The following is a 15,962-nucleotide window of genomic DNA, read 5'->3' as shown; positions in this document are numbered from 1 at the left end:
TTTTCAATTTTCAATTTTGGATGGATTGCTTTTTTGTAGGATCGAGGTGATCAAGTTGACCCCTCCATGTATTCGTGAAGACAAATAAGCATTCAAGTAGTACTCCATATCGAGTATCATTATGGAGATATCTATGTATCTAAAAAAAATTCTAGACCACAGTGTGAAAGTAGCGGCCATGTGGGCACGATCGGATTGAATATTACGACACGTCGATTCTGTACGGTAAAGGGGGGCAGCGTCGCCAGTTGAACGGGTGTGGTGGTAGGAACTGGAAGTGCGTGGCCGGACTGGACTTGGTAGGTGCACTGCCAAACACCAGCAATCAGCAGCAATCACCGCTTTTGCAGGACGTGTGAGTCCCGCTTTCGCCCCTCTGCGCGACACACGCGTAGTAAGCGATGCTTGGGCCCACGTCCTTCCTTGTCTTTCACCCCCTCCCTAGCCTCCCCTCCCACCCCCCCTCTAAGACTCGCGCACCCCCCCCCCCCCCCCCAAAAGGCACTTCCTAAATTCCTCTTTTCTCCTCATCTTCCCCCCCCCCCTCCCCCCCCCCTCCCACTTTCAACAATTTCCCCTCTCTCCGCGGTGCTTAACGCTCATCCCGCCTTTCTTTTCTTGAGCGTTCCTTTTTGATTTCATATCCGTCCGCCTGTGGCTGGACTCCCACTTTGCACTTATTTCCATCCCCAGGAATGATCAGACATCCCAACGAACTCCTGTCTTCGACACGCCTACAGAACCGGTGCGAGCTCACTCAGGGAACCATACCACAGCCGGCTACCATTTAAAGTCGACTCGGCCTCATATCACACACATGGCTCCCTCGGCTCCCGGGACGGCCAGCAACTCGCCGGCCAAAAAGACGTCCGCCCCCGAGAAGAAATACAAGTGCCAGTTTTGCAATCGCGCTTTCAGCCGAAGCGAACACCGCAGCAGACACGAACGTTCCCGTAAGTTTTTCGTTCCGTGGATGAATGAACTGACCCAACTGACACCCAATTTAGACACAAAAGAGCGACCCTTCAAATGTTTAAAATGCCGGAGTACCTTTGTTCGTCGCGACCTTCTCCTGCGCCATGACCGAACTGTGCACGCCAAGGATGGCGGAATTCCCCTGGTTGCAGAGGGACGCAGACGTGGTGGAGGGGTTCAAAAAGCCTCATCCGGTCCTTCCAAGCCCTCGATCACTATCGATCCGGCGACGCTGGAGCAGATCGAGGCAAGCAGTGATGGTATGGTCGACCTTGAAACTGCAGCCATGTTGATGACAGATTTCCAACATAAGGCTGCAGCAGTGGCGACTGGCCAGGTCTCCGAGCGATCCGAATCGTTGTCCCCGGGCCGTGGCTCTTTCGAGCCCTATCTGTCCGGCAATGCCACCCTTCCCCAGATGCCTTGGGATACGCTTGCCTCCCCCGCGGATCACGGCTCGATGCCCACGTTTGTCGACCGTCACGGCCCTATCGGTGACCTCTTGTCCAATTCCCTGTCCATGTCTGGCAACTCTACCCCAAATGCGCTCTCCCCGTACCCGTCCATGACCGGCCCCGTTAGCCCCGTTACCTACCGCCGGTCTCCCGGACCGAGCCAGGCATTGACTCTTCCCAAGGCCCCTCAAATTGCGGACGAGATGGAGCGCAACTTGGTTGTCGAGCGCATCCAGGGTGCCGACACCCTGGGTGCCCTACCCGAGACCTTCCAGCTCCCGGCCACTGTTTCTTTGAACCGGTATTTGTCCACGTACTTCAACCTGTACCATCCTCACTTGCCGTTCCTTCATCAGCAGTCTTTTAACCCTGCCACTGTCTCGCCCCCTCTACTGCTTGCAGTTCTGTCTATCGGTGCTCTATACACCTTTGAGCGCGATAACTCGTTCATGCTTCACGTGGGCTCCAAAGTCTTGGTCAACCAGTTCCTCCAACACAAGGACAACTTCGATTCTCGCAAATGCCCCTTGTGGTTGATGCAGAGCAGCTTGCTGAACATGGTCTTCGAAAGCTGGAGCGGTGATCCCAAGGGTCTCGAGTGGACTTGCTCCATCAAGAGTCTGCTGGCCAACATGGTCGCCGGTAATCGCTATCAGCTCAAGGTCCGCACCGAGGCTCGCCAGGGTACCAAGCCCTCTCGGGAGGAGTGGATTGAGGATGAATCATGCCGCCGTACATACTTCGCGGTGTATATCTTCTTTGGTATGCTGACATTGACTTTCAACCACACTCCTGCCATGAGCTTCGACGAGTTCGATACCCTCGAACTGCCGTCTTCCGAGTCTCTCTGGAACCTTGATGCGTCCGATGACGATACTTGGCACCGCAGCATTGGTGCCAACTCTCTCACCGTTCGCGAGGCTCACGACTTCCTGTTCCAGGGCGAGCAGACCCGCTACAGCGCCTTTGCTACGCGCGTTCTCATCAATGCCCTCTTCCTTCAAGTCTGGAACCACAAGCGCAGCTTCGAGGCTTTACAAGATGTCGTCACCGAGTACAAACTCCGCCTAGCCCTTGAGACCTGGGAGAGCTCCCTCGAGGTTTGCGAGTCCGAAACCATCGTGGTCCCGCTCAGCACCCCTCAGAAGGGCCACCCCCTCATTTTCAACTCTATGGCCGTCTACCGCAACACTCGCGCTCGCCTGGAAGTTGACCTCAAGTCCATCCAGGAAGCCATGCGCTACCACTCCTCGTACGAGGTTGCTGCTGCCATGACCGTCGCCCGCGAGAAGGTCAAGCGTGGTCAGGAGATGAACAAGGTCGTGCAGCAGTGCTTCGAATGCATCGAGATCGCGGCAATTCAAGGCATCAACTGGGTTGCCAAGACCTCCGCCACCAACTGGAGTGTCGAGCACCCTCTCTGCGGCCTGGACCTGATGGTCATCCTGAGTCTCTGGCTCTACCGCCTGGAACATGACGAGGAGCCGGCGACTGAGGCTGAGTTGGCCATCTACAACAAGGTTCGGAATCTGTTTGACGACGATGCCATCGACGCTTTTGGCAAACTCAGCTCCACCGTCGCCCGTGTTTGGGGTAACATCCTTGACGGCGTGGTTGTCTGGGGGTAAGTCCTCATTCTCTATTCCTCTGTTATCATCACATACTAACTGCCAATAGAATCACCAAGTTGATGGGCGAATCATTCAAGCTCCACTCCCAGGCCCTGGTCGGCTACGAAGATTCTTTGCGCGTCGCAAAGGACCAGCCGATCCACGCAGTGCCAACTAAGTCGCTCGCCAGCGTCGGCACCGCATACTAATCCTTCACAACTATCTTTAAAAAAAATATTTCGGGCTTTCTTACTCTCGTTTTTGGACGCTTTCATTGGGACACGGGAAATCAGGAATGGATATCACCGGTGGGCAAGGCAGGTGTTCTTGGATATTTGGGAAATACTTTGCCGGTAATGCCTCATAGGTGATTCCTGAGTTTCTTTTTGATTTGATTTTGGGTTGCATCTTCCCCTCTGCTTTCTTGCACCAGGGAGTCTGGTGTGGTGTTCATCTCTGTTACTGCTTTCCCTCGACACCCGGCTGGTCCTGTGTGTTCCGCACTCGATGGAGTTTTTTTTTTTTTTTTTTTTGTTTTTGCTTTCTTTTGAAAGTCTCACCTTTAACCCCTAATCGTGCCCCCAGTCCTTTTTGCTTGATCTTGATCTCTTGATACCTCTTGACTTTTCTGCCATTTGTTATTTTGGTTTGCGCGCGTCGCCATATTTGATCTTCGATCAAGTCTGTTTCTTGTGACCTGGGCCTTTCTGGGTCGCTGTATCTGACGTTAATTGCATGTTTTTGCTTTTCCCCGTCCACGCGTGATTTATGGTTTGGTTTGGTTTGGTTCTCCGCTCTGCATTGCTTGCGTTTTGCTTCTTTTTGCACATGTTTTATGTCTTTATTTCCATGTACTATACGTAATCGATGAATACAACATTATGACGGGGACTTTTTCCATACGTAGGCATTTGCATTAATTAGGGTGGATACTCTTCAACATAGCATCTTGACCTGAAGCTCTCAGAACTTGAGCTGCACAAACGTGCTGCCTACGTACTTGTTTGCTCTATCAAATTACCTCGCAAGATTCGGATACAAGCCACAACGTGGGAATTCCGACTTCCAAGACGAGGTACAATTCATTAGAAACCTACAGTACATCACCAATAAAACAAAGAGCTTGTCAGTAGCCATCCCTGTATGACTCCCAACCACCCCAAGTAAGAAGCGCCCTAACGCCAACGATGTCACACCATCAAAAGCCTCTCAACCCCCCGCCCTTTGCCGGAGTTATATGAGATCTAGTAGATTTCACGAGTAAAGAGAACACCCAGAACGCAGGACCTCAAAAGTCCTCACTTGTGTTAGAGAAAGAAGGGTCCAGATTGATATAGAACGCTCTATACACTCGGAATCGATCTACCATACCGTAAAGCAAGACACAGGACATATAGATACGAAACGTTCACACCAAAGCCCACACTCTAGTAAAATTCCCCAAAGAAGATCATATCCACTTAGACATCACCCTACTTCCCAACAGCAACAAACAACCGATCTCCAATATCCCCAACCCCGGGAACAATCATTCCCTTCTCATTACACGACGCATCCACACCCCCGACCCAAAACTCAACACCCTCCTCCCACACCCCCGCCGCACGCTTCACCCCCTCCTCCGACACAAGCACACTCAGCATAATCACCCTTTTCACCCCCCAATCCTTCAGCAGATGGATTGCCGCTTCGGCAGTCGCTCCCGTCGCGATAATGGGATCTAGTAGGACGGCTAGCGAGGCGGCAGCGGTATTAATGGATGGGTCTAGGGAGGCTGGGCTGGCGGGCGAGAGATCGGATCGGTGAAAGGGGAGGTTGTTGTAGTATTCGACTGGCTGGAGGGTCATTTTGTCGCGGAAGAGGCCTAGGTGGTAGATTGGGACGGCGGTGGGGAGGAGGGAGTTTAAGGCTGGGGGTTTGGGTTAGTTGGGTTTGCATTTGGGTATGGATTGTAATATGGGGGTTGGGGGGGGGGGATGGAATTGTATACGGACCTTCGACCATCCCTAGGCCGGAGCGGAGGATTGGGACTAGAGCTAGGTCCGCGGGGTCGATGCCTTGGGTTTCATATTCCACGCCGAGGGGGGTTCTGTCCTGCTTGTTTCTTAGTTGTGCGGGTTTGGTGGTGGTGGAGGCGTTGTACTTTGCCTGTTGACTTCAGCTTTAGGCCGCTGGCGAAGGCCTCGACGCCTAGGATGGAGGCTATCTCGTTGACTAGGTCTCTTGTCTCGCGGGGGCTGGTGCTTTGTGAGCGTAACTGGGATAGCTTAGTCTGGAGACATGGGTGGGAAGAGACATGGACGTTTGAAGGGAGAGGCATATTGGCAGGTTGGAGTTGGGGTTGGGGTTTGGGTTGAGGATGAGGGGAAAGTATACGTGAAGGAGGGGGTCTTTATCAGTGCTGCACTTCGTTGAGCTGCACTGCTTATCACCTTCCCTGTCTGAATTCAATCTTAACGTCTGGTTTCTTGATCCTAGGCTATTTCTATGTTTTAGTTCTTAACTTCTCTGCTCCGTAGTCGAGCTGTCGTCATGGGCCCTAGATCCTCAACCCAGGAGCTCCTTGTTAAAAATGACGGAGCTCAAACCACGGAATGACTCGACATTTCCAACACCAACCCATAAATCTCCCTTGAGAGGACAACCTGTAGTGACATCTAGTCCAGGACTCATAGACCCGGCGAAACACCAACTAGATGTCCCAACCCACTATCAGCAAGCTTGATACCACGGAGCTCTTATCAGCTCCACCGCAAACCCACTTCTGAACTCCGACTCGGACTCCAACATCTTCGCCTCCCGGCGCCCTCACCATGCCTACATCCAGCACCTCCGCGTCCCTCAACGCCCTAGACCCTGAAAAACGCACACAATCACCTCTAAGCGAGACCACCGCCCCTCAACCCGTGGAACCAACCCCCCGCCAACGCTCCCAATGGCAAACCACCCCTGCCGATACCGACGCGCCAACAACACCTCACCATGACCGAATCCCCAAACCGCTCCTCCACCTCTACACAACCTCCTACTTAATATTCTTCTCCATCCTCGGCACCCTCGCCCGCCTAGGCCTGCAATCCCTAACATTCTACACCGGCGCGCCCATCACAACAGGCGTGCTCTGGGCCAATGTCTCCGGAAGCCTCATAATGGGCTTCCTATCCGAAGACAAGAACCTCTTTCGCGAAGAATGGGGAACGTCCAGCCCTCCATCCCCAAGCTCCGACCCCGAACACATCAAGAAACACAAAGCCGTTAAGAAGACCATCCCGCTCTATATCGGGCTAACGACCGGGTTCTGCGGGTGCTTTACTTCCTTTTCCTCGTTCATTCGGGACGTCTTCCTTGCCTTGGCGAATGCGCTCCCAGACCCGAGTCTCCCTTCGGGTGCGGATATTGCGTCTAGGAATGGAGGGTATAGTTTTATGGCGCTGCTTGCTGTGATACTCGTTACGGTGTCGTTGAGTTTATCGGCGCTGATCTTCGGTGCGCATCTTGCGCTTGCCTTGGAACGTTTTACGCCTATTGTGCCCTTTGTGCTGACGAGACGGGTTCTTGATCGTGGGGTCGTGGTTCTTGGATGGGGGTGTTGGCTTGGAGCTGTGTTTTTGGCGATTTGGCCGCCTGATCGTCATGAGGAGACGGAGGTTTGGCGAGGACGTGTGGTTTTCGCCCTTGTGTTTGCGCCTTTGGGGTGTTTGCTTCGGTTTTATGTTTCGTTGATGCTTAATGCGAGAATTGCTGCGTTTCCGTTGGGGACTTTTGTGGTCAATATGTTTGGGACGGCGGTTGAGGGGATGTGTTTTGATTTGCAGCATGTTGGTGGGCTTGGGGCTGGGGCTGGGTCGTTGGCTGGGTGTCAGGTTTTGCAGGGGGTTATGGATGGGTTTTGTGGGAGTATAACGACTGTCAGTACGTGGGTTACGGAGCTGAATGGGTTGGGGAAGAGGAGGCATGCTTATATTTATGGGGTGGGAAGTGTGGGCTGTGGGCTTGGGTTGTTGGTTGTAATTATGGGCTCGTTGTTGTGGACAAGAGGGTTTGTAGACCCTATCTGTAGTTGATTTCGATACCCTTCATTGTATCATGGATAATGGATACTGCATGACCCCGGGAACAATGGGGTATAACCGTTGAATGCTCGTTGAACGCCATATAATCCGACTAGACACCAAGAAACACCATCATATAGTAGAACCGACTATGAGCGAAATCACAAAACGAAATCACAAAAGCTCCGCCATCCCAGCAGGCCCCCGACTTCCCTCCAACCTCTCCTCCGGCAAGAGCAGCCCATTCAACATCTTCTCGCGCACCCGTCCCCGATCCGAATTCCCAGTCGTAACACTCGCTGTCGTCCCAAGTGGTAAATCATCCGGCGCAAGGCGACTATGAAACACGCGCCGGCGAGCAAGATCTTCATCGGCGTTGCGACGTTGTTGGGCTTTGCATATGTTAGTTCCGGCCCTTGCTTTTTGTGGGTATACATAGAAGTAAATGATGACGACTGAGAGTCAACTGCTATGGCATGTAGATCGACCAAAAGTAGGTAAGACTCAATTTATGTAGTGAATATAGACATACCTCTCCAGAAAACCGAATAAATAGCTATAGTGATTAAACACGCGCCGATAAAGGCGAATGTAATGCCCAGTTCGCGGCCGAGGGAGGACATGGGAGTGTAGGGTGGGTAGTCTGAAAGAGGCTCGGTATTCGAAGACATGCTTGACACCAAATAGATGCGTCTAGACGGGTTCGATGTAGCGAGAACGGAAATGGGAAATAGAGGTGTAGGGATGTCAGATCGGAGTGGGGGAGCTGCGGAGTCGGGAGTTGGGGGCGGTTTCTGGGCTCAACACCTGGAGTTGTGGAGTGTACTCCAGTTCAGTAAGTGCTAGGGTAACAGAATACTAACGGGAAGAGAACTACGTTTGAGGCAGTAATAGAATAGGTTCTCGAGGTCATGACAAACAACAAAGTGACTCGTCAAGTATCGGTGAACCTTGGTCTACGCAAACGTCCCACCATAGTGTAAGCAGCAAACACGAGTCAAAGAAGGGTGCCATGCATTCGACTATATACACAGGCATTTAAGTAATTCCCAACCGGGCTGGTCCCGGTATGTATTCACACAGACAAAAGGTATCATGTACAACATGCAACTCTATACTCCCACAAGGGAATGCAACGGTGGCTCAAAGAATTCCCATGCCCGCAGACATGGATGCAAAGGTAGAAAAGAAAAGAAAAAAAAAAAATGTTCGCTGAAAGAAAGGTCGAAATGTTCGCCAAAATGGTCAAGATGGAGGTTGAAAGTTGAAAGTTGGAAGTTGAAAGTTGGAAGTTGAAAGTTGGAAGTTGAAAGTTGAAAGTAAAGGTAAGTGTTGAGGATGAAGGTGAAGGTGAAGGTGAAGGTGAGGTGAGGTGAGGTGAGGTAGAAGCAAATTAAAGATGATAAAAGGTCGGAGGGCGCGTCACGTATCGTGTCAGAGTCGGATCGAAGAAGGAAGAAAGAGAGAAAAAGGTAGTCGCCAGCTAACCCAGCATCACCGCCGCTGCGGCGGTACAGGTCAGCCCGATAGCCATTCCGATCCACGGAGTCTGGCCCAGCGAACCCTCACTGCGCGCTTGCAGAACGTTTCGCGCCGAGTGCTGGGTCGATCTATTATGCCCGGATTCCACCACCGGGAATGGTTCGCGCGCGATAATGTGTTCCGGTATTAAAGCGACGGGGTTACGCGCCAGGTGCAGGTCGAGGTCCGGAGAGAAGTCGCGGGGATGTGCTTGGCCGGCGAGGGCAACCGGCGCGAGGGCCGCGAGGAGATATGCTGGCCTCATGGTGATTTTGAATTCTTCTGGATGGAATTTGCGGTGGCGGGGTGTGCAATAACTCGCGCGAGAAACAAGCAACGCCAAGGCGGGTCGCGGTGACGGGATTCAAGTTGGCGAGGCAACAGGAGATCTCAGTCGGGGTGGTGAGGTGGGGGAGGGGGGTCCCTTTTGATTCAATCCTCCGACACACGGTATATGTGACGGGGGCGGACACAGCGAGAGTATCGTCGATCGAGAATTGGAGTTCGAGGGGGCGGGATAGACGGGCTTGGGGGTTGAATAGGGGGCCGGAAATGTAGTACCGCCGGGAGCCTCAACGCGAAACTCCAAATAGTAGCGACGAGTCAGCAGACAGGACCGCGGAATGCAGGAGTATACAGAAGAAGATGAGAAAAGGGAAAAGAGCCAAAAGAGCCAAAAGAGAAAAGAGGGAAAAAAAAAAAAAGGGCTCGAGAAAATGAAGGCCCGAAATGATTGGATTGAAACCACGGGTCGCCCGTCAGGGACGTGGACCCCACTGCCACTGTAAACCGGGGGCTCTGGTTGGCCCATGTCCCGTGCTCTCCTTCCCTTGCTCTCAGTCCTTGGCCTGGCTACTCCGTGGCTAGCACTAGCACTAGCACCCGCACCTCTAGCTCTCCAGGAAGCTATTCGCCCCCTTCCGCCTTCCGGCCCTGTTTTAGCACACTCTCAATTCTCATCTGAATTTCCTGGTTTCCGTCCCCCTGTCCCGGATTCTGAATCTGAATCTGAATCTGAAAATCACTCTGCCTTGGTTCTGCGACCCACCATCTCCTCGATCGTCATGGGTCTTTGCTGAAATAGACCCCTGGAACAGTGGGTCGAGTAAACGTCCAATTTCACGTCCCTGACTCCCTGCTGTATTGTATGCTCTCCATGTAAGGCAGTACCCCGTGCCCCCGGGGTTGTCTCTATAGTGCCTTCACAGCCAGGCTAGAGGGTAGGGGCGCAGCCAACGCGGCACCTGCGCCGATCGGCTGCACCGAACCCGCGTCCCGCATACCTGAGTTTCCAAAAATAATCCGGAGCTGATGGCTGACCGCGTGGGAAGCTACTTGTAGATCATCCCATACCTGAGCCGGTGAGCGGATGATAGGTGTAAGCACCGGGTGGTTCGGTTGGCGAGGTGTGTCTGGGTTATGCAGATCAACGGAATTGGAAGTGGGATTGCCTGGTCGGCTTGGATCACGGGGACCCGCTTCGGTGTCGGCGCCGGACATTGGCCTTTTTGCGATTGTCGCTATCGCCATTGCCCACGCCCACGCTCACGCTCACGCTACCGCTACTGCTGACTAGGGGTAGTATATATGAGACTATACCGAGTTCGAACAGGACTGCTGCATTATGAAAACATGTGGCAAATGGGCGGCGAAGAATGTTTGGGCATGGGCAGATTTGGGAGTATCGTGCCGTCACTTGGCGGACTCCCTTCTGGTCGCCTCTTCTGGGAGTGGGTTTCTATTTGGGGATCTGTTGTCATTCCCTGTTATGTCGTCACCCCTGTTATGTCATGGGCCTGGGATATTTTGTTTACCTCGCGGCACTTGATCTGGGCATACTTGTTCTCACAGTTGCATTCGCGACTTGGGAGTGTGAATTGTATATGGAAAAATTACTTAAAAGAAGGAATATGTGGGGCATGTGGGCGGCCCAGCCAATAAAGAGAGCCTATAAAAGCTTATTTGCGGAACCGTGGTTAAGCGACCAGAGACTTTACGGGGGAGCCTGGACAATCATATTGGGAAGTGACAGGCACTCAATACAAGGAAGAATGTCATAGCGAAGTGGGATTGGATCAATTGATATTCTTGTCCCCATTGAAAGTGACTCTTCTAACATGCCATCCCTCCAAGCTAAGAAATGTACTCTATGCACCCAAGCGCCAACATTCCACAATCAAAGTATCTGGTCCCAGTTCGGCATCACCGTAAACTTCCCACTGAGCTGTCCCATCGACCAGGCCCGCTGCTCAGACTCGTCCTTGGGCGGCGCCCCCGGCACATCGGGTTCAGGCGAAGACACGATCAGCGCCTCCTGCACAAAGTCCACCGCTGCGGCGCGGTCCAGTTCAAAGCTGATGCCGCCCCAGTCCATTGTGACTCGGCCGGACTTGTGAACGTTCAGCTTGCCTGCTCGGCCGGCGGGGAGGGCCCAGTCCATGCCGGCGGTGATCACCGCGGGTGTCTCGATGCTTGGCGCGTCGGCATCAACGACCTGCACGTCGTCTTCGGTCTTGACTTCTCCTGGGGCAGTCGGTGCGGGGGCGGGAGTGTGGGCGGGGGCGGATGTGAGGGAACCGGGGACCGCCAGGTTGGGAGTCATGGGAGGGAATTGCATCAGGAAGAGCTGGCCGAGGAGTTTCGGGTTGGTAAGTTTGTCTTCTTCGTCTTCTTTCTCGTCTTCTGCGTTTTCGTCTTGTGTCGCGGTTGCGCTCTCGCCTTCGGCTTCGGCCGTCTGTGTCTCGGCGGTTGTAGTCTCAGTCGGAGTATCAGGCTTCTCTGGCGGCTCGTAGAACAAAAGGTTCCGCACATGGTCCAGATCCTCCAGGTGTCGGTCGTATTCATCAATCTCTTCCTTAGTGCGCAGCAACTCCCGCGGGTCACGTACGACTTGCTCGGGTTCCAGTGAAATCGGGTCGGTTCGTCTGGGCTTCGGTTTCTGGGGAGAAGGAGGCACCTTCCGACGCACGCGGACATTCTGTGTAGGCAAGAAGCCATCGTCCTCATGAGGTAGAGCATCGGCCATAGGAGCATCGTTGTCGTCAACGGGCTCATCCTTAACACGCGGCTCGTCCTCAAACTCCTCTTCCACGGGAGTCGTCTCGCCCTGCTCAGTAGCCTTCTCCGCCTCGGCCTTCTTGCGTAGTTCCGCAGACCGACTCGAGCTAGACTCCATATTCACACTAACAACACGCTCCTCATGTTCAATGCGGTGCACACGGAAAGGCAACAGCCCATCGCGCTTAGGCCGATAAGGTAACTTGCCCTTGACATCCTGAGGCAGATTCTCATAATCATCATCATCGTCCAACTCATTGATATAGTTGATATCAAGCCTGCCTCTCGAGTCATCGTCGTCCGAATCATCATCAAAGGCAGCCTGTCCCGCAGCACCACTAAGCACAGAGCGCGTGCGATCCCTACCACCTCCTCCATATCCACCGCCGCCACCACCACCACTCCCACCGCCCCGGCCCCGATGAGCACCGCCCATCCCGGACCCAAAAAGTCCACTCGCAGCCATACCAGCCGGCCCGCCCCGGCCTCGGAAGTTTCCACGTCCACCACGACCACCACCCCTTCCGCGCTGGATCGCAGCTTGCTCTTTTAGACGCTCATTGTGCCGCTCAGCCTCGAGTTTCTCAATAGCCTCACGCTCTTCCTTGCTTCGGCGCCCGACATTCCGAGGCTTATATTTGAGTGTTGGTTTTGCCGGTTCGCCGCCGAGCGCGGACGGTGGTCGGGCCTTTGGCGCAATGCTTCCTGAGCCGCCTCTTGTCTTCAGTGACTGCAGTCGTTGCACGGGTCTGGAAGGACCGGGCGTTGCGCTCGCAGATGCAGATGCAGATGCGCCGCGCTCGGGCGCATTCTGACTGGATTCTGCGCCGGTTCCGGGTGTGGAGGTTGACTCTGAGCCTTCGGGGCGTCGTGCTGCTGGTCGTCTGGTGCCAGCTTTGGGCGGCATGGTGAGGAGATGTGCGGGCAAGACGCCGTTGGCGTCCTGCTAGTCGAATATGAGGTGAAGTAAGGAATTCCCTAGCGCATTGGCTGGTACCGGGTTGTTGAGTGATTTGGAGAGCTTGGATCTCAGCAAATAGAAGAATATAGGGTGGTAGAGTGCTCGAGAAATGTCAGTTCATGCGGGCAAAAAAGTTGCAGTATTGGATGCTCAAAAATGCCGCGGGGCCTTTTCTGCCATTAATTGCCGCCTCCAAGGCTTTGAGTCACATGCCTTTTTGGAGATCGAACAGCTTTCCCTCCATGAGAAATTACGTCTGGAAGTCCTGAATGTCGGACTTCGAACTAGACAAGCCTTGAGGTATTCTTAGTGCGATTCCAGGGCTGTTTCTGCATGATTGTGCCTCCGAGATTCACGACACCACCACCACTCTAGCTCATAATCTCCATTCCGGATCGAGTTAGCCCCACTCTACGAGGATGTGACTAAGCACGTACAGATCTGGAGTTGACTATCATCGGTCACAACTATCATCCATTGACAGCTGGAAAGCATAGAAATAGACGAAAAAGTTCAATTCCCAAACTACTCATCTGAAACAGAAACAAAACCATAGCATCTTATACACCAATGTCGACCTCACAACTCTGCCTTCCCAGATATATATCTCCTTACAAGGCAGAGCCAACCCTCGATAGATGTGAACCATGAACCACCCACCACCTGGGCACTCCACCACAAAATCCGACAATAGCAAGATGAACAGGGAACCAGTAGAATTGAGTCTGAAAGAGTGAATGGATGTTGACAGAAGATTTAAATCCGCAACGGACGCCGAAGAGAACACAAAACAATCAACCCGCTGGACTTTGTAAAATCGTGGGGGAAAAGGGAATGTGGAATAAGTAGGATAAAAGGAGTGTCACGTCCCACCGGGGTCAGGATGTTAAAAGCCAGAGAGAGAGAGAGAGATAGGATTGGTGGTGACGATGAGGGATCAGGATCAATGGGAGAGAGGATCAGGACGGCATGATGGGAGGGAGGTAGACTCGTGACGGGAACCTATAGGACAATGGACTAGCGTTTCCGCTTCTTGTTCTTGTCTGCGATGTCTGCGACCGTCATGGGTGTTCCTGGCATCGGGGGTAGCTCATAGCTTTCCTCTGATCCGTCGTCCTTCTTCACAGGGACGCCCATGTGGCGCCCATACCGGCCCTTGCGACCATTGCCCTCGTCTTCACTGAGGCATCCTTCGATTCCGATTCCGGCGTCCTTGCAGCGCCCGCAGGGACGTTGGCGATCACAGCCCTTCTTACTCTTGCGGCAGCGTTGGCAGCGGGGCTTGGTGGAGAGGTCTTCCTCGTCGGCGCCAAGCTGGTGCTGGAAGTTGACGGAGCCGTTAGAGACCTTGCGAGATGAGCTAGGGCTGAGAGGGGGCATGGGCCCGACGAGGCCGGGCTTGTCGGAGGGCTTGCGCGGCATAGAGGTGGTCTTGGTCTTGCTTTGCTTGACCATAGGCTTTTGGCTACGAGCCTTAGCGGAGTTGGGGCGGTTCCTAGGCTTCTTGGACTTGGGAGCGAACTCCTTGTACAAGATGTCTTCCTCACCCTCGCTCTTAATGCCGTCCTCAACGCCGTCGGAGCTGTGGTCACTGCTGTCGGCACTGGGGAGGATGTCGTCCAAACGTTTGTGGTGGCGCTTGATAGCACCTGGAGGAAGCATTGGACTTGAGTCAAGTCTGCGACGAGCTGGCAAGTCATCCTCATCTTCGCTGAAGTCTTCTCCGTCACTGGTAGCGCCAGTAGAAGAGGCGGCATCGGCGGCGCCGCTGAAAGCATCATCAAGTGTTGAGGCTGACGTGCGACCATGGGAGAAATTGGACGCATCGCCGAGGCGAATCAACTGCATTGCGACGTCTTCATCGGAGATGCAGCTTGCGATAGTGGGGTCGGGGGTAGGCAGGATGCCAGGACCACTCACTCGCGGTGCCGAATTGCTATAGGGTATGCGGTGCGCATGATCAGGGACCATGGGTGTCGCATACACTGTATTGCGCCCTGATTGAATTCCGTATTCGCTGTGGCCGTAGCTTTGTGGCGACGGCAGCGCTTGCTGATAGTTATAAGGGCGATGGGTAGGACGAGCAAAAGGTGAGCCAGCACCTTCCTGACCGATGGAGCGACGTTGAGGAGAGATGGAAGAGGTTGAGATAGTGAGGGGGACTTGAGGAGGGACGAAGAGAGGAAGTTCCTACAAGAAAAAAAAGGATTAGACGAGGAAGAAAAAAACTCGAGCGCACAGCATCACACTTACCGAGCTGTCAAACTTGGGTCGTTTCCGACGACCATCTTGCAGTATATTTTCCATGCTTATTTCAGAGCTTGCGAATGTATCGCCTCGCGATTTGCGAGTATAGGTTGAATCAGTGTCGCTCAACCCGGGGTCCTCATCGGGATAGCCGCCGTGGATACTTGAGCCCCGGCTTTTGATGCCGCTACGAGAAGCCTGCTTGTGTTGAGAAGCACTGCGCAGACTCCTGTTCGATGGCGAGGTGCTGCGCTTGCGTGCGAGCCGTGAAGATGGGCGAGATGGCTGATCCATGACTGGCGCCATGCCATCAACCATCTGGAAGGGCTCACCTAGGCTTGGGCGCTTGCGCTCGGCAGGAAAGCCGCCGTAGAAAGAATCCCCAAATGGTTGAATGGGAATGACTCGTACGTATACAGTCATGTTATTTTTCAAGTTCTCGTACCTTGCGATGAGGGTTGTTCCATGTTCGTCCTCGAAGCTCACCCCACTGGCAGTGCCGTCGTAGATGCCATAGAAATTTTTGACTGTGGTGACAATCGAATCCGTTGTATCGTGGGGGTATATTTGAACGCGCATTGGGATACGAGCTCGAACTTTGGAGTTCTCGTCCAAGAGAAGCTCGAAGGCGACGTTCTTGGGGACCGGGCTCTTAAGCGACATGTCTCGGGAGACGTCTGCTAGAACCGGGTGGTCTACCAGGGCAGAGGGCCCTTCATGCTGGATTGCTTGCATGGCGGGCAGTTCCAGAATGGGATAGAATCCTCTGCTTGCTGTTCCGATAACTGCATCAACCCACTGTTCGTGTGTGATAGAGGAAACGGACGACGGGACCCATGACCGGGTATAGGTAGAGACATAGGTGTAGAGGGGTAAGGGGGAGGGAGGAATCCATCAAACCTACCACAGTTATAGGATTCGAGGTTGGTTGATGGTGGATGGACCACCACCGAGGTTGTTGATGTCGAAGTGTGTTGGACGCAGGGCTTTTCGATGGGGGTGGGAGGGGAATCTGCTTGTCGCAACCGAGAAGTCGGGAAGAGGCAGAGTCGGCAATCTAAGAGGGAACCCACCACCAGTGTCA

The 15,962-nt window shown here is 53.6% G+C and overlaps 6 protein-coding genes across 6 annotated transcripts; 2 read left to right on the top strand and 4 right to left on the bottom strand.

The window, feature by feature from the left end:
- Positions 1-817: 817 nt before the first annotated feature.
- On the top strand, positions 818-3,249 carry N7443_006652 (C2H2-type zinc finger protein; the record flags this gene model as incomplete). Its single annotated transcript, XM_056886708.1, has 3 exons — positions 818-953; positions 1,008-3,054; positions 3,108-3,249. 3 exons carry the CDS (start codon positions 818-820, stop codon positions 3,247-3,249), a joined length of 2,325 nt encoding a protein of 774 aa, XP_056740357.1.
- A 1,263-nt stretch (positions 3,250-4,512) lies between these two features.
- On the bottom strand, positions 4,513-5,360 carry N7443_006651 (uracil phosphoribosyltransferase; the record flags this gene model as incomplete). Its single annotated transcript, XM_056886707.1, has 3 exons — positions 4,513-4,949; positions 5,035-5,134; positions 5,184-5,360. 3 exons carry the CDS (start codon positions 5,358-5,360, stop codon positions 4,513-4,515), a joined length of 714 nt encoding a protein of 237 aa, XP_056740356.1.
- A 493-nt stretch (positions 5,361-5,853) lies between these two features.
- N7443_006650 (FluC/FEX family fluoride channel) lies at positions 5,854-7,435 on the top strand (the record flags this gene model as incomplete). Its single annotated transcript, XM_056886706.1, has 2 exons — positions 5,854-6,952; positions 7,293-7,435. The coding sequence occupies 2 exons, from the start codon at positions 5,854-5,856 to the stop codon at positions 7,433-7,435; spliced, it is 1,242 nt and encodes a 413-aa protein (XP_056740355.1).
- A 1,140-nt stretch (positions 7,436-8,575) lies between these two features.
- N7443_006649 (uncharacterized protein) lies at positions 8,576-8,878 on the bottom strand (the record flags this gene model as incomplete). The annotated part of the gene is made up of 1 exon (XM_056886705.1): positions 8,576-8,878. The coding sequence occupies one exon, from the start codon at positions 8,876-8,878 to the stop codon at positions 8,576-8,578; it is 303 nt and encodes a 100-aa protein (XP_056740354.1).
- Positions 8,879-10,789: 1,911 nt separating this feature from the next.
- On the bottom strand, positions 10,790-12,577 carry N7443_006648 (putative DNA-directed RNA polymerase III RPC4; the record flags this gene model as incomplete). The annotated part of the gene is made up of 1 exon (XM_056886704.1): positions 10,790-12,577. One exon carries the CDS (start codon positions 12,575-12,577, stop codon positions 10,790-10,792), a length of 1,788 nt encoding a protein of 595 aa, XP_056740353.1.
- A 1,071-nt stretch (positions 12,578-13,648) lies between these two features.
- Positions 13,649-15,613, bottom strand: N7443_006647 (putative C6 finger domain protein; the record flags this gene model as incomplete). Its single annotated transcript, XM_056886703.1, has 2 exons — positions 13,649-14,821; positions 14,885-15,613. 2 exons carry the CDS (start codon positions 15,611-15,613, stop codon positions 13,649-13,651), a joined length of 1,902 nt encoding a protein of 633 aa, XP_056740352.1.
- Positions 15,614-15,962: the final 349 nt, after the last annotated feature.

Source organism: Penicillium atrosanguineum (assembly GCF_028827265.1).
Source record: "Penicillium atrosanguineum strain IBT 20685 chromosome Unknown utg000005l_segment0_segment0, whole genome shotgun sequence".
Lineage (NCBI taxonomy): Eukaryota > Fungi > Ascomycota > Eurotiomycetes > Eurotiales > Aspergillaceae > Penicillium > Penicillium atrosanguineum.
Note: the sequence above shows the minus strand (reverse complement) of the source record. Positions and strands in the feature narration are given on the sequence as shown.